We start from the raw sequence: 23164 nt of genomic DNA on the forward strand, positions 1-23164 counted from the left end.
TGCTGAACTCTTCCCTACTCAGAATTTTTTAGTTAGATGTGTAGTTCAGTATATTCCTTTGTTTTGCACTGAAACGTTCTCTTGTTGACCCACCTCTTAATTAAGGTAACCTTCATTCTTTCACTTATTTCAAAAAATATGTTTTGAGAATATACTTTCTAGTTGTGCTATCAATAAAAACATACAAAATGAATATAGCATAAATCCTGTTTTCAAGGAGCTGAAAATTTATTGCTTAGGAAAAACATAAGAGGGAGGAATTACTTGGTTTCAGAGATTAAGTGAGCTTTGAAGTAGGTCTGGAAATACGAATCAGTGAAGGTTTCAGAGACTAAGCGAGCTTTGAAGTGGATCTGGAAATTTGAATTAAAGTTCACCTGCTCAAAAGCAAACTGAAAAATTATGTATCTAAGCATTAGGACTCACTAAGTATCTAGAGAGATGAGGCAGAGAATCATCAGGGATCTTTGCAGTCATCAGGGATCCCGGCCCTATCTATCTTCTATCTCGTGATCCAGAGGGACATTTCCAACTCTTACTGTTTATCTGCACTGCAGCTAGTAGGAAGGAGAAAAAGAGCACATCTCACCTTACTTCCTTCCATTCACATCTTATGGGTCAGAGTTAGACATATGACCACCTTTAGTGAAAGACAGTCTAGGAAATTAGCCTTCGCTGTGCCTAGTTCAAAATTTCATTAGTACAGAAGGAAGTGAGAACAAATGTTGAACAATTCGAAGTGTCTGTTGCAGGCTGGAAATTCCTTGATCAGATAACATTGCCGTATGCAAAAAAATTAACAAGGAAAGTCCTTCAGCAAGAAAACCAGTGTGAAGATTTTACAATAAGAAGTAGATGACAAGGCCTTAACTAAGTGAATGGGAAGGAAATATAGGTATGTGGTCAGATTTGCAAGATATTTTCAACGGAGAATTAATGGGAGTTGGTGATTGATTGGCTCTGGAGTGGGAAGAAAAGGAAGGTGTTGAGGGTCACTGTTTAAGAGCGTGAGCTGTACACCACTATTACATAGATTTGAATCCTGGTTTGGATACTTAGACTGGTTTCATACAAGTTGCTTAACTAACCCTCTTGCCTTAGTTACCTCATCTGCAAAGTGAGAATAGTAACTTAATTGAAAGATTGAATGAGATGATAACATGTAAAACATCTAACTCTAGGGGAAAATAAACCAAAGATAAAGTTATAGGGAAGACTGATATTTAAGGCATAGGAAGAAGGGGAAAGGTAGATAAGAAAGCTAAAAGGGAACCTCAGAGAAGTAGGAGATGAACAAAAAAACAGTATCCAGGAAGACAAAATGAGAGGAAATTTCTCGAAACTGAGGATGAATGACAGAATTAAGTACTATGGTGAGGTGATTGTGAAAATAAACTTCTTAACTTCAGTTCAGTTGCTCAGTTGTGTCCGACTCTGTGACCCCGTGGACTACAGATACCAGGCCTCCCTGTCCATCACCAACTCCTGGGGTTTACCCAAACTCATGCCCATTGAGTTGGTGATGCCATCCAAGCATCTCATCCTCTGTCATCCCCTTCTCCTCCTGCCCTCAATCTTTCCCAGCATCAGGGCCTTTTCAAATGAGTCAGCTCTTCACATCAGGTGGACAAAGTATTAAGAGTTTCAGCTTCAACATCAGTCCTTCCAATGAACACCCAGGACTGATGTCTTTTAGTATTGACTGGTTGGATCTCCTTGCAGTCCAAGGGACTCTCAAGAATCTTCTCCAACACCACAGTTCAAAAGCATCAATTCTTCGGTGCTCAGCTTTCTTTATAGTCCAACTCTCACATCCATACATGACCACTGGAAAAACCATAGCTTTGACTAGATGGACCTTTGTTGGAAAGGTAATGTCTGCTGTTTAATATGCTGTATAGGTTGGTCATAACTTTCCTTCCAGGGAGTAAGCATCTTTTAATTTTATGGCTGCATTCACCATCTGCAGTGGTTTTGGAGTCCAGAAAGATACTCTGCCACTGTTTTTCCACTGTTTCCCGATAATTTGCCATGAAGTGATGGGACCGGATGCCATGATCTTAGTTTTCTGAATGTTGAGCTTTAAGCCAACTTTTTCACTCTCCTCTTTCACTTTCATCAAGAGGCTCTTTAGTTCTTCTTTGCTTTCTGCCATAAGGGTGGTGTCACCTGCATATCTGAGGTTATTGATATGTCTTCTGGCAATCTTGATTCCAGCTTGGGCTTCATCCAGCCCAGTATTTCTCATGATGTACTCTGTATATAAGTTAAATAAACAGGGTTACAATATACAGATTTGATGTACTGCTTTTCCTATTTGGAACCAGTCTGTTCCATGTCCAGTTCTAACTGGTGCTTCCTGACCTGCATACAGAGTTCTCAAGAGGCAGATCAGGTGGTCTGGTATTCCCATCTCTTTAAGAATTTTCCACAATTTGTGGTGATTCACATAGTCCAAGGCTTTGGCATAGTCAATAAAGCAGAAATAGATCTTTTTCTGGAACTCTCTTGCTTTTTCAGTGGTGCCTTTTTACTCATTTTATCAGTAAACTTCTGAGGAAAACATATTTTAATCTACCATTTAGAGTTATGGAAACAAAATTTGGTTAAAGGAATTACCAGATTCTTTGGAACTTGGAACAATTACCAAATTATTCTTGGACTGCAAGAAGATCCAGTCAGTCAATCCTAAAGGAAATCAGTCCTGAATATTCATTGGAATGACTGATGCTGAAGCTGAAACTCCAAAACTTTGGCCACCTGATGCAAAGAACTGATTCATTGGAAAAGACCCTGATGCTGGGAAAGACTGAAGGCGGAAGGAGAAGGGGGTAACAGAGGATGAGATGGTTGGATGGCATTACCGACTCAATGGACATAAGTTTGAGTAAGCTCCAGGAGTTGGTGATGGACAGGGAAGCCTGGCATGCTGCAGTCCATGGGGTCACAAAGAGTTGGACAGGTCTGAGCGACTGAACTGAACTGAACTGATTGGGAATTTTAATGAAGGAGTAACTAACTGCCTTTCAGTTTCTAACCATTAAATCTAATTTGTTAAAATTCTTCAGGATGAGGATTTTGATGTAAATCTGAGATGAAGAGGTTCAAATTATGTCCCAGAGGGAGGTATTTGCTTTCATTGATCTCATCATAAATTCAGTTCAGTAACACTTTAATAGGGGAAGGTTGTATACTTTATAAAAGAAACAGGTAGCCAGGATTCTCAGGTTATCACTTCAGACCTACTAATTCTTATTTCCTTTTTATTAAAAGTGTCTAAAAGTCCATATTTATTCTTTACCTTCAATGAGTATTTGGGACATTGGGATGATAAAATGTATGCATGTGGCATCCTCTTTCTTACTGCTCCAGATTCCATATTTATTTTCGCAATCATTGTACTTTGCTTCAAGGTGTGTCGCAGTAGTAAAGCCTGCAGCCCTTCTCCTGGTATTAGATTGGGGAGGCACTTTGTGCCTGTGTTAATTAGTTGTGTAACTTCAGGCAAGTCCCTGAGTCTTCATGGCCCTCCACTTGATGCACTGGGTCAGACAGTTTACCCTGTACACTTCGTAAGGTTTTATTAAGACGCCATGTGTGAAGTGCTCTTTAAAGTTAAGCATCCAGTAAACATAAGGTAGCATTATTAATTGGGCTTGTCACTTGTGCTTCATTTGGTTAACATGGGAATCAGCATCTCATTTGATTTTTGGACCAAATCCATGTTCCCATTAATGAAGGAATATTCTATCCTGAAGAAAGGGTAAGAATTTCCTCATGGAGGAATACATGTACTCTGGAAGCATTTCACCTTTTTTAGTTTTGGCTTTAGTTTTTGTCATTTGGGCAGTAAGATACTAATACAATGACTGCCAGTAGTTTTTACATATTTTTCACATTACTAATTAGATAACTGCTTTTCTTTTTCACATAGGTTGCAAGTAGGCTCATAAAGTAGACCTTTGTAGGACTTCTGAAACATTACTTGAATATTAAATGCTTACAAGGGACCAGTTGCAAGATTGATGTTTTTTTTTTAAGTTTTTGAAATTACTGTATTCTAACTTGGTTAAAAAAAATGTTTAATGTTGAAGTTTCTAAGATAAAGGGAACAGTCTTGCTAATATTGTATCAGGTTAGGGATTTTTTAGGTCTGTTTCACTTGATTGCTTCTCCATTGCCTGATTCTTTAATGGTGATAGAAAGGACAGGAAGAAAGATGAGTAAATATGGGGCTGCCCAGGTGGCGATAGTGGTAAAGATTCTACCCGCCAGTGCAGGAGACATAAGAGGCCAGGTTGAATCCCAGAAAATCCCATGGACAGAGGAGCGTGCCGGGCTATAGTCCATAGGGTCTCAAAGAGTCAGACACGACTGAGCACATGTACATGTGAGGACTAAATATGTTAATCACAGTAGTGTTCAGCCGTAATCTGAATTTTAAAGAATGTAGAATCTATTATTGTTTTACTTCTGTACCGGCAGTTGTGGTAGGAGACGCTGTGCCTGTAACTTCAAACCCATTACAGGAAGATATAAAAATATGTTTATCCCTTGATGGTAAATCATAAGGAATTAGTATAAGGGGAGAAAAATCACTTTTCTGCTCTGGTCAAAAGATGGCAGTATTGCTGTGCTCATAGTTTTCTTCTGCAGTTTGGGCTTAGTTGTTTTTAATGCAAAAAACAGATTTAGTGATCTAATTAACAGTGACCCTTCCAGTGGAATGCCACATTTCTAATCAAGGCCCAGAAGAATAGATCAGAAAAGTGGAATTTATATTTTTAAAATGTTTTAGATTGTTTTAATAGCTCTTTGTTAAAATAACATTCTCTAATACTCAGATTCGCCAGAGGAAAAATAGAACACTCTGTGTCATGCTTTCAAGTTTGGGAGGCTTGAAATACCCGCCCTTTGAAACTTGGATGGCTGTCAGGGTTCCAACATGTCTTAACAGGGTTTTTTTGTTTGTTTTTAGTTTTTAAAGGTCATTGAACTTATCTTTTCATTAAGGCGATACTTTTTTCCTTCAAGATGTTAAAACCAGGTAATCATTTTTATTTGTATTTCTTAGGTCATTATACTTAACTTGTTGGTAGTCTGGAAATATAAAGGTGGTCTCTCTCTCTCTTTTTTTTTTTTTTTTGCTGGGAAAGTGACATGTTTTCGCCTTGTTTCTAAGCCGGTATTATAAATGGCTCTCTGGGCTTGATGCTCTGTTTTTCTCTAAGCAGATCTTTCAAGGACAGAGAAATTCAGTGAAAATCATTGAAAAAAAAATTACAAAATGAACTCCTAAAAAAAGTGGCTTTATCATTGATTGTGTAAAGTGTTCTTTCAAAAATACAAACATGTAAATCACAACACATTTGGGAGGGGGGTGATGGGGAAGAACCGTTGGTGTATTGAGAGAACATAAAAATAATCCAGCTTTTTTCTTAATTTCTATTAGAATAAGAAAATGCTGTTGGATTCTGCATATAGATTGCAGATTTGCCTATTTGATGCCTTTTAAAGTTAGCATTTAAATGATTTACTTTAAAAAATAATTAAGCTTTCAACAAATAACTATGTGTCTAGTTTATCATATAGCTACAGTGTAGAAAATATTCTCATTAGCTTTGCATTGTGACTCACTTCAATCTAAACTACAAGCCCAAAAATCTTATTAAAAATCTTCGAGGCCAGATGTATTTCAGAATTCTGATTTTTTCCAAAAAAGTGATATAGTACATATTTGTTGCATCGCATCACCCACCTTCCTCGATAGGGTCTGGGGCAGCACCCTGTAATCAAACTTTGTATGTTTTCAGCAAAAAGTTTGAATTGTTATTCCACATGGGCTCAGTCTTGACCATAAATAGCCTTACTTCAATTTAGGTCAAATTTTGAGGCCAAATGAATCTGCCACCAACTTAAGAAAAAAGCTGTCATTTACAGAACTTTTTGGATTTCACCATGGAGTGTAAGAGATAGTGCATCTGAAGTGCCATTTCAGTCTACTCTCTGAACTGCCAAAAATCCATTAAGTTTTCTGTTTGTAAATGGGAAAAATTTAATTTAATGTTATGTTCTATTTAATGGTTTCTTTTTTTAAGAATATATTTTACTTTGACTAGGTGGTTTAACTCTAAATTGCATTTCAGCAAATACCATAAGACACTGAAAGAAAACCAAAGATGTGGAAAAATTTGTGCAGCCATTATCTGCCGTGGAGCAACAGGGTATCTGATGTACATTCTGTGGCAAGAAAGCCATCATTCTTTTTCTCTTAGGGGTACTGTGGTAAAAGCATTTCCCACTATTTTATTCTATACTGTTAATCAAGATCAGCTTTATTTCCTGCAGTACAGTTGTGGGGTAGAATCTTATTTCATATTTCAAGTAGGATTAAGCCTGATCAGCACTTAGGTGGGAGACTTCTGAGGGGAGTATATGTGTTCCGGGGAAGCGATAGAGGGATTGTATTATGTGGCCATCCTGCTTCCTTTAGAAGTACTTCCTCCAGCTCTGCATTAGAGCTGGACATTGTGTACTGAATAATATATAAAACCCAGCATAATGTCTACTAGTTCCCACTTCAGTGTGAACTATTAGGTTAGCCTTTAACCTCCTCTGATTAAAATAATACTTGGCTTCATCTTCTGTAATTACTTATGACTTTTTTTTCTGCCTTCCACTGATAAGTATGAGTTGAAAGCACTGTTGACAGTTTCTCCACCATCAGTTATAAGTCAATAGTTAAGAAAGCCCGTGTTAATTTAACCTGTTATTTCATGTCATATAGTTAGTGTTATAGCACAAGTGAAAAATATCCCATTATTCAGATCTTGTTAAGCCATGAAACATGAGTCTTTGAGAGGAAACATGAGTCTTTGAGAGGTCAAGGTACATAGCTCATTCAGAAAAGGTTGGTTAGCAGAGGATACCATTATGCCACAATGGATGTTGCTTCATTGTTTAGTTTTAATTCCTCTTATTAAAAAAAAAAACAACTACATGGCACAGAAATTTACACAAGCATAGAGCAACCTTTTGCCTTCTACCAGATCCCAGGTCCAACACTGCTTATTTTTCTTCTCTAGTCCTGACTTACGTTGTTATGTGGTCATTACCATGACTTTGCCAGTTTAATTTTAGTATTATTCAAATCTCTCTAACTTCTAAATGTTTTTTCCTTTTTAGAATTTAAAATTTCTTACTGGGCTTGTTAAGACCTACTAAGCCATATCTTCTGTTCTGATTGTCACATTTTCTCTCCTGAAGTAACACCTCTTTCACACCTGCTAACCGGATTTAAAAAAGGACAGTCTTTTTTTTTTTTTTTTTAAGGACAGTCTTTAAAAAGCCTTTTAAAAAGGTTTCTCTTTTTGATTTGGATGAAACCTATCCAAATTAATTAAATAGTATTATTACTTGGTTCTTATAGGCTATTTCAAAATACATGTGACTGATTATGGAAGTAAATGATTCATCCTAGACACTATGAAAGAAAATAATTCTCAGTATAGAAAAGTCTTGGCTATATGAACTCTATATGAACTTTTTTCATATTACCTGTTTTCCTTAATCTTTGAATACAGAATTATGGTATTTTTGAGGTCTGTAACTACTGTAAGCAAAAGGACAAAAATTGTATTTAAACAGCAGTTAGCAGCGGCAAAACAGCAACAGCCATTTGAAAGGAATTCCTAACATTTTGCTCTGAGACATTGAGATTAGCCCAATTCATAAAAAAACCTTTGTGCTACCACACACAGTTTTCTTGTTAAGAAATTAATGTGGCCAGTTAAGTTATACCAACCTAATTTTAGAAAGATAAATTATGAAAACTGGAACAAAAACAAAGCAGAAGAATCAGCCAATGTTGGCAACATTCTCGAAATTAATTTAAATTTGCATCAAGCCAGGAACATATTGTTTGTAAGTGATGAGGCTTCTACATGCTTTTGTACAACTGTAGTGAGAAAGAATCACACTTACTTGATTAGACATTGGCTTTGTTAACTGTGGAGCTAGGATCAAAATAAATCCTTGTAATGGGAGTTTAAAGATACCTTCGTTCAAATTGTATATATCCCTTGTATAGTAATCTAGTTTTTTTAAAAAAAGTTTTACACCTAATGCTATGAAAATGAGTGTAGTTGTTGCCCAATTGTAGCAAAATCTACTGATGCCATGGGACTTCCCTGGTGGCTCAGACAGTAAAGAATCCACCTGGAATGTGGGAGATCCAGGTTCCATCCCTGGGTCAGGAAGAGGAGGAGGGCCTGGCAGCCCATTCCAGTATTCTTGCCTGGAGAATTCCATGGACAGAGGAGGCTGTTAAGCTACAGTCCACAGGATTACAGAGTCAACGTAACTGAGTGACTATACACTTTTTTCTTCCTATCACTGATGCCTTAGTATGTGACTATAAAAAAAAAAAAATTAAGTCATCAACAGGTGTATTAGTTTCCTATTGCTACTGTTAACAAATTACCACAAATTTAGTGGCTTAAAATAGCACAAATTTTTTATCTTATACTTCTCAAGGTCATAGGTTCAAAATCAAGGTGTTAGCAGAGCTGCAGTTTCTCTTTGAGGTTCTAGGGGAGAGCTACAATGTTTGTGTCCCTCAGAATTCATATGTTGGAATCTTAATTCCGTGTATGATTGCATCAGGCCTTTAGGGGGTGATCAGGTTATGAAGGAGCACTCAAAAAATAGGGATCAGTGCCCTTGTAACAGGAAACCCAGAGTGCTCCCTACCGCCTTCCACCATCTGTGGACACAGAGGCCATCTATGAACCAGGAGGCAGGTCTCCTCACCAGATGCGGAACCCCTTAATCTTGGACTTCCCAGCTTCCAGAACTATGAGAAACAGCTGTTTACTGTTTAAACCACCTCCTCTCTGGTGGTTTGTTACAGCAACCCACAGACTGAGACAGGGAGAGTGATTTCCTCACCTTTTCAGTGTCTGGATTCAGCCCATATCCTTGGTCTCTGGCTAGCATTCCTGTTGCTCCAAACTTAGCTGCAGTTATCACCTCTCTCTCTCTGACTCACCTACTCCCCTTTTCTGAGGACCTTCATAATTATATTGGGTTCACTCAGATAATCCAGTGTAATCTTCCCGTTTTGAATGCTTAATTCCATCACATCTGCCTGTATCCATCTGCCATGTGATATGATATGTTTAAAGGTTCTGGGGATTAGGATATGGACATCCTGGGGGTCCATTATTCTTCCTCCCAGAGGCTGTTACCCCTTTAACAGTTCACATCTCTGATGTCTAGATCTGAGCCTTTTAAAAACATTTCTCTGGAGAATATTTAGGGGGCAATGACAAGAAGACAGATTAAAAAAAAAAAAGCTTTTTTTTGGAAACTCACAACAAACAGTGAAGATTAAGTAGTAAGCCTATAGTGGTAGTCACCTCCCAAACATTTTTTTTTAATCAATAAATGGGTCCATGAAAAGACTAGAAATACTAGATACCATACAATTTTAGTTATCTGTTCCTGAGAGAATGAGTTTTCCAGAGAGTTAATCCCTTAACAGTCAAAATTAAAAAAAAACAAAAAGATAAGTGATCTCTATGGGAAAATCTCATATTTATCCTACTGTCATAGTTTCCCTTTAATTTGTATTGTTGTAGAAATACATGGCATGGGTAAAAATTAAAAATATAAATGAGCTTTTTACTTAAAAGTAACTTACCCCTAACACTCCCCTCCCTTCTAGCCTTATTCCTCAGAGGTGACTACTTCTAATTATTTGTTCTTTATTTATTTTTCAAGTCACTACAAAACCTCTAAATAATGTTTATCCTTTATTATTTCACCTATCAGCTTTAGAGACCCACAGTATTTTATTTTATTGCTTCTCAGATACTCTGTTTTTACAAATTGGAAGTTTGTGGCACCGTTTTTCCAACAGCCTTTGTTCACTTTATGTGTCTCTGTCACTTTTTGGAAATTCTCACAATATTTCAAACTTTTCATCATTATTATATTTGTTACTGTGATCTGTGATCAGTAATCTTTGATGTTATTATTACAAAAATATTATGACTTGCTGAAGGCTCAGATGATGGTTAGCATTTCTTAGCAGTATTTTTTAACTAAGGTATATACATTGTTTTTTAGACATAATGTTATTGCAGACTTAATAGACTATGTATGTGCATTCTCACTCAGTCATGTCCAACTCTGCGACCCCATGGACTGTAGCCTGCCAGGCTCCTTTGTCCATAGGGATTCTCCAGGCAAGAATACTGGAATGGGTTGCCATGCCCTCCTCTAGGGCATCTCCCTGACCCAGGGATCAGCCCAAATCTCCTGCATCTCCTGCACTGGCAGACAGATTCTTGAGCCATCTGCCAGGCCAGAGTAATTGACTACAGTCTAGCTTTCGTAGCTTTCATATGTACCGGGAAACCAAAAAACTTGTGACTTGCTTTGTTGCGACATTTGCCTTCTTGTGGTCTGGAACCAAACCTGCAGTGTCTCCAGGGTGTACCTGCAGTGACTTCTTGCTGGGGCTTTTCTCACTTACACCTCCCTCCCCTCTTCACAGCACTCCGCAACCTGTATTCTCACCCTATCACACTTTCTCCCTCGGTGAGCTCAGAAACCTGGTGCTGCACACTTGGATCTGCATTTCTTGTTCTACTGGTGGTGGAAAGTATCTTTAAACACACTCTGAGCTTTAATTCCTTTCTGAAATAATCAGGGCATTATCTCCTGGTTTCTCTTTGTAATATAGGAACATGTACACCCCCACCGTGTCTTTCATTTCTCCCTTCTACTTCCCAGTGTCTTACACGTACACCTTTATGTTTAAGTTGTCAAGGTTGACAGTAGTCTTTCTGAGATTCTGTAATCTATTTTGAAACGTTACCAGGATCAGTCTATGGAGTGATTCTGAACATCGAGGGCCAGTGATATAAATTGCTTAATATTGTAAGTATTGTTCACCACAGAATGGACTAATATGTTAGACTTAAATTTCCTTCTCTGTTGGTTTAATGTTGTCATCAGCGTGACACTGAGAGGAAAATTTCCTTAGTCGGGTTAGGCGAATAGACTCTCTGTCTTTCCCTTCATCTCCTTCTCCCCCACTTCCCTCTTTCTCTTCTTCCCCCTCCCTCTCTCTCTTCCTACCCCATCCCCACCACCCCAGGTACATGTACCAGATCTTATTTCATTTCCTCTCTCCCTTCTCCCTGGAGCCTCCCTCTCCTTTAATCTGGAACAGTTACTCTCTGAGGGCTCCCATGCAGTTACCGTTCTGGGACTTCACTCCCTTCACTGTTCTCTCCCGTGGTGTTCACTGATTTCTGTGTCACCTTCCTCCTCTTTCTTGATTTACCTCCTCATTTTGCTAGAGGTAAAATTTCTGAGTCATCAGATAGCTGAAAGCTTCTTTCTCCCTCGTGTGTATTTATTTGACAGTATAGCAGAAAATAGCACCCACTTTAAACTGCTTTTTCCCCAGGATTTGGAGTGTGCTACTCCACAGATGCCAGCATGATTCCTGGACCACTAGAGGTAACCAGTTTTTCTCTCTGTAGGTAGTTAGCATTTTTCCTTTGTTCTCAAAGTTCTAAAATTTAACAGTAATGCATCTGAGTGTGTATGTTTTTCATTCATAAGTTTGGCGTTTTGACTGTGTTATGTAAAACCCTCCGCACCCTCTCCTCTTAGCTCTCTCTGATCTCATCTTTCCTCCTCTTTCCTCCCTGTGTTACAACCACTCTGGCCTTCTCCTTCCCCACACATGTCTAAGGGTCTCTGCACTGGATATTCCAATTGTGCAGAATGCTCTTCCTTCAAATATCTACATGGCCCACTTCCTTATCGCCTCAGGTCTGTTCAGATGTTGCTTCCTGAAGTATCACCCTTTTCTAATTATCCTACTTAAAATTGCAATCTCTGATGCCATCTAAGTACTCCTAATCCTCTTGAAAAAAGAAAGTGAAGCCTCTCATTCAGACTCTTTGCGACCCCATGGGCTATATAGCCTACCAGATTCCTCCATCCATGGGCTTTTCCAGGCAGGATTACTGAAGTGGGTTGCCATTTCCTTCTCCTGGAGATCTTCCCAATCCAGGGATTGAACCCGGGTCTCCCACAATGTAGGCAGACGCTTTACCATCTGAGCCACCAGGGAAGTCTATCCTCTTACCTTTAAAATTAAATCTTATCTTGATTTAATTTTCATCATAGAACCTATCACTAAGTTAAAAATATATGCAAACTGTGATATTGTGAATATATATTTCACCTTTGTTCCTGGTTTCAAACCAGAGCTCCTAAAACCCTTGTAATTTTCTAAGTGATGAGAGTGATAGAACGTCTTGTTATAATACCTGACTTTGGTAAGGGTGAAAGGAGCAATGTTTGTTATCCATAACAAGCCCATTTCAACCATACCTTAGTTTACATTAATGAGGTGGCTTTTGTGCAGCCCCCAAGGATAGGGGACCGGTTGCCAGGGAAACTGACTATGTGATTAGAGGCTGGAACTTTCAGTGCCACCCCTCACCCCTCTTAAAGAGGGAGAGGGGGCTGGAGATTGAGTTCAATCAGAGTGGCCAATGATTTAATCAACTGTGCATGTTTAATGAAGCCTCTATAAGAGCCCATCACTGGAGAGATTTGGAGGGCTTTCAGGATGGAGAGGAGGTGCTGGGAGGGTAGTGTGCGTGGAGAGGGCATGGAGGCCTCTCCCAGACTTTGCCCTGTGCATCTCTTCCATCTGGCTGTTCCTAAATTGTATCTTAATAATAAATCAGTAACATAGTGAGAGCCATTCTAGGAAATTATTTAAGGTAAGGAGGGCATTGTGGGATCCCCCATTTTATAGCCAGTGGGTCAGAAGTGCCAGAGACTTGAACTTACAGTTGGCATTCGAAGGAGTTTTATGGGACCAGGTGTATAGTGTTAGAATTGAATTAAATTGTAGGACATGAAGTCAGTGTTTGCCGAGAACTGGAGGATTGCTTGGCAAGGGAAAAACACACATGCAAACAAACACACACACATACATACATAAGTATGTGAGTATGTGTATATATAATTATGTGTGTATATGTTGATACATATGTGCATATATATGTAAATCCTTTATATTAGTTTGCTAGGACTACCAAAACACAGTACCGCAGACTGCGTGGCTTTAAACAACAGAGATTTCTCACAGTTCTGAGGCTAGAAGTCTGAGTTCAGAGTCCTTAGGGCTGGTTTCTTCTGAGGTCTCTCTGCTTGGATAACAGTCTTCTCCCTGGGTCTTCACTTGGTCTTCCTTCTGTAATTTTGTGTCCAAATTTCCTCTTATAAGGACACTGGGCACGTTGGGTTAGAGCCTGCCCTGATGACCTTATTTTAACTCAGTTACATCTTTAAAGATATTATCTCCAAATACAGTCACATTGTAAGACACTGGGGGCTAGGGTTTCAACACTGAATTTTAACAATTTCAACAATGAATTTTAATGGGAAACAATTCAGTCCATGAGAGACTTATTTTTTTATAGTCTGTCTCCTCCAGTTGGAATGTAAGCTTCATGAAAGTTAGGGTTTTTGTTGTTTTTGTTGTGTTTTAATGTATATCCAACATCTAGAACAATGCCCGGCACCATAATAGATGCTGAATAAATAATAATGAATATTCTAGCCTTTTGATGGGTTAGTTGAATCTGAACACTTATTTTCATCTCTAGAGACTGCACTAATTCAAGTCCCCCTCCCCCAGTTCTCTGCTGTCTTTCCAGTACTCCTATTAATTGAAATTCGGACCTACTTGATTTGTCTTTCCTGTCTCATTTGCAGTCAATCCATTGTTACACTTTTTTGGAAGATTTTTCAGCCATAACTTCCAAATACTCCTGCAGAACATCCTTTACTTTGATAATGTGTATTTCATTCCTAAGAGCTCTCTTCTTCATCAGTTTCATGACATTCTCTTATTGTTTTTGTGGGTGCTGTATTTTTGCTGACCTTTCTGCAGTTACTAGGTCTTGTTATTAATATGTCTCTTTTGTTCCCTCAATCTTCTGTTTCTTTATAGGCCATTTTTTGTTTGTTTCTTTCATTCTTTTCTTCTTAATTCATTTATTTTTAGTTGAAGGATAATTACAGTATTGTGTTGATTTCTGCCATGCATCAACCTGGATCAGCCAGAGGTATACATATGTCCCCTCCTCCTCCCTCCCACATCCCACCCCACCCCACTATTTGTTTTATTCTTTATCTCACATATTGCATAAGCATTTCTCTTAATTATCTATCATTGTACATTTTTATTTAATAATGGGACAATAAAGTATGTGGAGGTTTTTAAGGGGTGATATTTTGGCCTGGTGATGTGACTTTATGATTTGCTGATGCAGAGGTCTTTGGTTTATGGGGTGCCTTCAGTTCAGTTCGGTCGCTCAGTCCTGTTTGACTCTTTGCGACCCTGTGGACTGCAGCATGCCAGGCTTCCCTGTCCATCATCAACTCCCAGAGCTTGCTGAAACTCATGTCCATCATTTGGTGATGCCATCCAACCATCTCATCCTCTGTCGTCCCCTTCTCTTCCTGCCTCAATCTTTCCCAGCATCAAGGTCTTTTCTAGTGTGTCAGTTCTTCACATCAGGTGGCCAAAGTGTTGGAGCTTGAGCTTCAGCATCAGTCCTTCTATTGAATATTCAAGACTGATTTCCTTTAGGATGGACTGGTTTGATCTCCTTGCTATTGAAGGGACTCTCAGGAGTCTTCTCCAACATCACAGTTCAAAAATATCTTTGGTGCTCAGCTTTCTTTATGGTCCAATTCTCACATCTATACATGACTACTGGAAAAACCATAGCTTTGACTAGATGGACCTTTGTTGGCAAAGTAATGTCTCTGCTTTTTAATATGCTATCTAGGTTGGTCATAGCTTTTCTTCCAAGGAGCAAGCATCTTTTAATTTCATGGCTGCAGTCACCATCTGCAGTGATTTTGGAGCCCAAGAAAATAAAGTATGTCACTGTGTCCATTGTTTTCCCATCTATTTGCCGTGAAGTGATGGGACCGGATGCCATGATCTTAGTTTTTTGAATGTTGAGTTTCAAGCCAACTTTTTCACTCTCCTCTTTTACTTTCATCAAAAGGCTCTTTAGTTCCTCTTCACTTTCTGCCATAAGGGTGATGTCATCTGCATATCTGAACTTATTGATATTTCTTGCAGCAATCTTGATTCTAGCTTGTGCTTCATCCAGTCTGGCATTTCTCATGATGTACTCTGCATATAAGTTAAATAAGCAGGGTGACAATACACAGCCTTGATGTACTTCTTTCCCAGTTTGGAACCAGTCCATTTGTCCATGTCTGGTTAACTGTTGCTTCTTGACCTGCATGCACGTTTTTCAGGAGGCACATAAGGTGGGCTGGTATTCCCATCTCTTTCAGAATTTTCCACAGTTTGTTTTGATCCACACAGTCAAAGGCTTTGGCAGAGTTAATAAAGCAGAAGTAGATGTTTTCCTGGAACTCTCTTGCTTTTTTGATGATCCAGCAGAATTTGGCAATTCGATCTCTGGTTCCTCTGTCTTTTCTAAATCCAGCTTGAACATCTGGAAGTTCTTAGTTCACATATTCTTGAAACCTAGCTTGGAGAATTTTGAGCATGTTTTTCCTAGCATGTGAGATGAGTGCAATTGTGTGGTAGTTTGAGCATTCTTTCGCATTGCCTTTCTTTGGGATTGGAATGAAAACTGACCTTTTCCAGTCCTGTGGCCGCTGCTGAGGGAGTGCCTTAGGTCTTCCTATATAATTATTCAACTTTCTTAGATTAAACGTCTTCCAGCTTTTAGGGAAAGGTAAAATTGTCATCATATGCAGATAGCATGATACTATATGTAGAATCCCTAAAGATTCCACACAAAAATTACTAGTACTGATAAATGACTTCAGCAGTGTAGCAGGAGACAAGATCAACATACATAATTTAGTTGCATTTATTTATAGTGACAATGAAATGTCAGAAAGGAAAGGTAAAAAAAAAAAAAAAAAACCTTGTAAAATCATACTGCTTGCAAAATACTTAGGAATAAACCTAAAGAAATGAAACACTTATATGCTAAGAACTATATAAAACATTACATAAGGAAATGGGAGATGATTCAAAGAAATGGAAAGATATCCCATGCTCTTGGATTGGAAGAATTAATATTGTTAAATTGGCCATACCACCCAAAGCCATGTGTAGTTTTAATACAATCCCTATCAAATTATCTGTGACATTTTTCACAGAAATAGAAAAAATGATCCAAAAATTTATATGGAACCATAGAAGACCCAGAATTACGAAAGGAATCTGGAGGAACGAAAACAAAGCAAGCATAGCCCTCCAAGACCTCAGACAACACTGTGGAGTTTCAGTAATCAAAACGGTGTGGTGGCACAGAAACAGACATGGGTCAAGGGAACAGAACTGAGAGCCAGAAATAAACCCACACACCTATGGACAATTAATCTTCATCAAAGAAGGTGAGAATATATAATGGAAAAAATACAGTCTCTTCAGCAGGTGGTGTAGGGAAAGTTGGACAGTTGCATGTAAATCAGTGAAGTTAGAACACTCCCTCACACCATACACAAAAATAAATTTAAAATTCTTAAAGACTGAAATGTGAGACATGACACCATTCAGTTCAGTTCAGTTCAGTCGCTCAGTCGTGTCCGACTCTTTGCGATCCCATAGACCACAGCACACCAGGCCTCTCTGTCCATCACCAACTCCCGGAGTTTACCCAAACTCATGTCCAAAGAATGTAATCAACCTGATTTCGGTATTGACCATCTGGTGGTGTCCATGTGTAGAGTCTTCTCTTGTGTTGTTGGAAGAGGGTGTTTGCTATGACCAGTGCGTTCTCTTGGCAAAATTCTGTTAGCCTTTGCCCTGCTTCATTCTGCATTCTTTTGGCAAAACATTATTAGCCTTAAGACACCATAAAACTCCTAGAAGAAAACATGGGCAAAACATTCTCTGACATAAATTGAACCAATATTTTCTTAGGCCAGTCTCCCAAGGCAATAGAAATAAAAGCAAAAATAAACAAATGGGACCTAATCAACTTAAAAGTTTTTGCACAGCAAAGGAAACCATAAACAAAACAAAAGACAACCTATGGAATGGGAGAAAATGTTTTCAAACAATGCAAGTGGCAAGGGTTTAATATCCAAAATAAACAAATATACAACTGCTCATGCAGTTCAACAACAACAACAGAAAAATGGACAGCTCAGTCAGAAAATGGGCAGAAGACCTAAATAGACATTTCTCCAAAGAAGGCTTACAAATGGCCAATAGGCACATGAAAAGATGCTCAACATCACTCATTATTAGAGAAATGCAAATCAAAAATACAGTGAGGTGGCACCTCACACCAGTCAGAATGCCCATCAATAAGAAGTCTACAAATACCAAATGTTGGCGAGGATGTGGAAAAAAGGAAACTGCCACAGTGTTGGTGGGAATGAAAGTTGGTGTAGTCACTATGGAAAACAGTATGGAGGTTCCTCAAAAAAACTAAAAATAGAGTTGCCATATGATTCAGCAGTCCCACTCCTGGGCATATATCCTGAGAAAACTGTAATTGTAAGCGATACATGCACTCCCATGTTCATAGCAGCGCTATTCACAATAGCCAAGACATGGAAACAACATAAATGTCCATTGACAGATGAATGGATAAAGAAGATGTGGTATATATATATATATAATAGAATGCTACTCAGCCATGAAAAGGAATGGAATGATGCCTTTTGTGGCAACATGGATGAAGCTAGAGATTATCATACTAAGTGAAGTAAGTCAGAAAGAGAAAGACAAATACCATGATATCACATATATGGAATCTAAAATATGACACAAATCAAATTATCTGTAAAACAGAAACACACTCACAAACATAGAGAAAAAATTTGTGATTGCAAGGGGGGTGGGAAGGTGGGGGAGGGGTAGATTGGGAGTTTGGGGTTAGTGGGTGCAAGCTATTATACATAGAATGGATAAACAACAAAGTCTTACTGTATAGCACAGGGAACTATATTCAATATCCTATGATAAACCATAATGGAAAGGAATGTGTAACTGAATCACTTCACTATACAGCAGAAATGAACACGGCCGTTGTAAATCATATACTTCAATTAAAAAAAAAACCTTCCAACTTTTTACCTGGCTGTCCGACTTGCCATAAATAGGAGTCTGAAATCTGTAGTTCATTATATGTGCTTTGAATTAATATCTTTGTTTTCACTTCTTACTCCGGTAACATTTTGTGTGCTTTTTCTTTGTAGTTCGACAGGTCACGTTATGCCCTCTGTGGCTGTGGTTCTCTTTCTACTCTCTTCATTCACTACTACTCCTCTATCTACATATCATATTTCAGAAAAGTGTTGAAATTCACTGTTAGTTAATGAGTTTATCAGTCTTTTTTACTTTATTGTTTTGAGTTAGTACATTTTTCAATGCATTATATTTAAGGATGTCTAAAGGAGAGAGAGGGGAAAAAATCTTGTCATCAGTTTGCTTGTCTTGAGTTAGAATTTTTCAATCCTTTAATAATTAAATATAGAAAACAGAATTTGAACTTACTTTCATAATGTGGATCTTCATTAGAAACCCCAATTATTGGGATGTGCTCTGTGAGAGTGAGGGCTTCCCTGGTGGCTCAGATGGTAAAGAATTCACCTGCAGGGCGGGAGACCTAGGTTCGATCCCTGGATTGGGAAGATCCCCTGGAGGAGGACCTGGCAATCCACTCCAGCACCCTTGCCTGGAGAATCCCCATGGACAGAGGAACCTGGAGGGCTGCAGTCCAGGGGTTGCAAAGTGTCAGACACGACTGAGCGACAAAGCACTGTGAAAGTGAAAGTTGCTCAATTGTGTCCGACTCTTTGCGACCCCATGACTATACAGTCCATGGAATTCTCCAGGCCAGAATACCAGACTGGGTAGCCATTCCCTTCTCCAGGGTGTCTTCCCAGCCCAGGGATTGAACCCAGGTCTCCTGCATTGCAAGCATAATGTGGGTCATCATTAGAAGCCTCAATTATTGTGATGTGCTCTAGTTGTTTAAATATAGGTATGAGATGGGTCTGTCTGTGCTCTTGAATCCAGTAGACAGAAGTTCTTGATTAGTAACTTCTCTGGGGTTATAACCACAGCAGCAGGGCTATAACTTTTCTAGTTTTCTCTCTCAGTAGGTGACCTTGCTTCCTACTCCACTCTTATCAAAATGGTCTATCATGAACTTCCATTTATCTTAGGACGTCCCAGTTCCCCGTTCATTCTCCCTTGTTGTTTCAGATGAAGAGCTGGAATCCATCTTTTCTGAAGCTATCTCCTCCATTTGCAGCCTGAAGTCCTGGGACTATTCTCCTGGATATGCATCTGCAGATATGTTCAAATCTTCCCCTTGGTGTGGGGAAAAAACCTTCCTTCCCATCTTTTCCGTGAAGCTACATATTCAGTTGGAGAAGCCTTCTAAATTTTTTTCTAAGCTCTGATTTCTTTGCATATAAGTATTCTCTTGATGTCTGTCTTTAGTCCACTTTTTTCTCTTGTCCTTTTTCTGGGAAATCCTGTTTGTTCCCATAACTTCATCTATTACTGAGCCCTAACCACTTTCCTGACATTCAGATGCTCCATTCCACCTACGCATTAGTTCAGTTCAGTTCAGCTCAGTTCAGTCACTCAGTTGTGTCCAACTCTTTGCGACCCCATGGACCGCAGCACACCAGGCCTCCCTGTCCATCACCAACTCCTGGAACCTCCTCAAACTCATGTCCGTCGAGTCGGTGATGCCATCCAACCATCTCATCCTCTGTCATCCCCTTCTCTTCCTGCCTCATTCTTTCCCAGCATCAGGGTCTTTTCTGGTGTGTCACTTCTTTGCATCAGGTGGCCAAAGTATTGGAGCTTCAGCTTCAACATCAGTCCTTCCATTGAATATTCAGGACTGATCTCCTTTAGGATGGACTGGTTGGATCTCCTTGCAGTCCAAGGGACTCTCAAGAGTCTTCTCCAACACCACAGTTCAAAAGCATCAATTCTTCTGCACTCAGCTTTCTTTATAGTCCAGCTCTCACATCCATACATGACTACTGGAAAAGCCATAGATGGACCTTTGTTAGCAAAGTAATATCTCTGCTTTTTAATATGCTGTCTAGGTTGGTCATAACTTTCCTTCCAAGGAGTAAGTGTCTTTTAATGTCATGGCTGCAATCACCATCTGCAGTGATTTTGGAGCCCCCAAAAATAAAGTCATACACTGTTTTCACTGTTTCCCCATCTATTTCCCATGAAGTGATGGGACCAGATGCCATGATCTGAGTTTTCTGAATGTTGAGCTTTATTTTATTTATTTATTTTTTTGAATGTTGAGCTTTAAACCAACTTTTTCAGTCTCCTCTTTCACTTTCATCAAGAGGCTCTTTAGTTCTTCTTCACTTTCTGCCATAAGGGTGGTGTCAGCTGCATATCTGAGCTTATTGATAAAATTCTCCATTAGTACCAGTCAGTGTATTCCAAGAAAACGAGTTACTCCATACTCCACCTCCATCCTCCTGTCCTTAGAAGTACAAAACAAGAAAGTACTCTAAACACTCTCTCTGTCTTCCCCATGTGGATTGGTCTGATTATCATTTTTCTAGTCACTCAGGGATATATTAGAAAAGAATAGTTGTAAGGCTATTTGTAAGGCTATACACCCAAAGTTATTACAGTCAGAGTCAGAGTGCGATTAATTTCAAGTACGTAAGCTTTCTTGCCCTCAGCCTCTGTGGTTCTATGTTAATATACCTAATCAGTCTGCATTTTCCTGATTACACACAGGTCTGCAATTAAGGCCCTACGTCCTGGGGGGCTGCTTGTATACTCTACGTGCACACTTTCCAAGGCAGAAAATCAAGATGTGATCAGTGAAGTTTTAAACTCCTACAGTGACATCGTGCCTGTGGACATTAAGGAAATGGCAAGGACTTGCTCCCAAGACTTCACATTTGCTCCCACTGGCCAGGAATGTGGGCTCTTGGTGATTCCAGATAAGGGTAAAGCCTGGGGCCCAATGTATGTTGCGAAACTGAAAAAATCATGGACAACTTGAAATTGGAGATATGCCTTTTGGGAACCGTTACATTGATAACACATGCATGTATTATTATATTTCTTTTTCTAGTCTCTCTGCATGTTAATATTTAAATAATAATGAATTCGCTGGATCTGATTGGAATCCTATTTAGTTAATGTGGCATTTCAGAACTTTTCAGATGTATTTTTTTCCTAGAAGTGTTTCTATAGTAATGATTTAAGATGCTGCAGATGGTGTTTGTGCTATATAATAAATCTCTACTGTCTTTTACTTGGCCTTTTGTAGTTAAATTAATAGTAATATATGGTTTAGGCATAAAATGTTTAGAGATACATTCTATCCATAATGTTGGCGCTTTGAACCTTTAAAAATGCACATTTCCTGGCCCTCTTATCATTTTTCTCCTTATCAAATATACAGATTCTCTGAGGTTTTTTTCCCCTTTTCTGTAAGAACTGATTGGTATTCTGAGACTAACTTCTTAGGCAGCAGTATTTCTAGTTCTAGCAAAATAAGTTTCTTATTTGCCAAGTTGTTTTTCGTTAAGAACTATCTTCTGTTTACTGCAAAGGTCAGTGACTCTATTGACACCAGCTTTATTTCTCCCCTGTTTTGTTTTTTTTTTGTATTCACAAATACAAATTGAAAGGGTAAATTATGTTGAAAGGCCGTTAGAACAGCAGATTCACATGCACATGTTTGACTTTCGACATTCAGCTTGTAGAATAATGGAGTCTATCCAGCAGGCTATAAAGCAAGTACTTGAAACAAAACCAGAATGATTAATAACCGCAATAACTGAACTATATTTGGAGAGTTTTGCTACATAATTGCAGTCATAATGAGCACTACAGAATCTGATTATCTTACAGTTGCAATCTGGAGGGGCTTTTTATTTCGCTCCGTTATGAAATGTTATCTGAGAGTATGATGTCACATATTAATGCACAAGAGGGAAATGCCTAATGAAAGTGGATTATACTGTTACCAAAACCCAATACCATTTACGAAGTGGCTCTCCTTGTTTACACATATCCTGGGAATATTGTGCACTTTTCTGTATATGTACTTAGAGTTTAACCTCAGGTTTGGATCATCTGTTTTCTGTAGAAATTGCTTCACTCAGAGTCCAAACATATTTTTCCCACTATTCACAAAAATTAGGTAGCGTATTTTGAAAGATTCCATCTATTTAAAAACAGCTTAAAAAAAACTGTAGAAATACAAAATTCTGTTAAATCTGAATCTTTTTGAATTATTATAGTCTGTGCATTTACACTGGAGACTGTTTACTCATTTACTGTTTTGTTGTTGTTTGATTTGCAAACCTATGTAACTGGGTTGCTATAACTGGGGCGTCCTAGAAAGAATTATTTTTGTACCTTCATTGCATTAAACATTTTGTTTCCTCTTTATCTAACCAATATATTTGAAGAAAAGCTGGATCTTTTGGACTCAATCAGATATACCAGGTAAATACAGAAGAGTAGTAATAATGGAAAAGATTTTTTTGCGTGTGTGTGTGTGTGTGTGTGTGTGTGTTTAGTTTGTCCTTATTGTCCTTATTGGTTTGTTTTTTCAATTTGGAATCCTGTCTTCACTTCCTGTGATGTTTAAGAAGTCCATTTTGTGTAGATTAATCGCAAAGTAAGTTGTCACAGTGCACTTTGTTGGATGTCATTGTTTTCCCAACACAATGCCTAATCTGAATACTTGGTATGCCATTGGATTAGGCCTTTCTGTGATTCCTGAAAAATGCAAATTTGGATATACCTATAGCTCAGTATTGTTAGCAATAATTATAGTGAAACATCTGACAATTCATTGAGCATTAAATATTTTTCTTTATATGTTACTTTTTTGAACTTTAAGATAACTCCAAGAGTGAGTATCGTGACTACCTTTTCTGAACGAGAAAACCCAAGTTTAGTGCTGTTCCTAGCTGGCCAAGTCTATGCTGGTAAATAAAGAATGGAACCAAGATTAAAATTAGCTTCAGAGTCCAGCTCCTTCTCACTATTCTGCTCTGTTTCATGGGATATAGTTTATAG

At 38.6% G+C, this 23164-nt stretch overlaps 1 protein-coding gene across 2 annotated transcripts in view; it reads left to right on the forward strand.

The window, feature by feature from the left end:
• Positions 1-22616, forward strand: part of NSUN3 (NOP2/Sun RNA methyltransferase 3) — a 57501-nt gene extending 34885 nt beyond the window's left edge. For both annotated transcript variants that reach the window (XM_043892642.1, XM_043892643.1), the window contains exon 6: positions 20858-22616. In XM_043892642.1, the coding sequence (XP_043748577.1) occupies positions 20858-21128 (271 nt within the window). In that variant the 3' untranslated portion in view covers positions 21129-22616. The remainder of the gene's footprint in view (positions 1-20857) is intronic.
• Positions 22617-23164: the final 548 nt, after the last annotated feature.

This window comes from Cervus elaphus, chromosome 31 (assembly GCF_910594005.1).
Source record: "Cervus elaphus chromosome 31, mCerEla1.1, whole genome shotgun sequence".
Taxonomy (NCBI): Eukaryota; Metazoa; Chordata; class Mammalia; order Artiodactyla; family Cervidae; genus Cervus; species Cervus elaphus.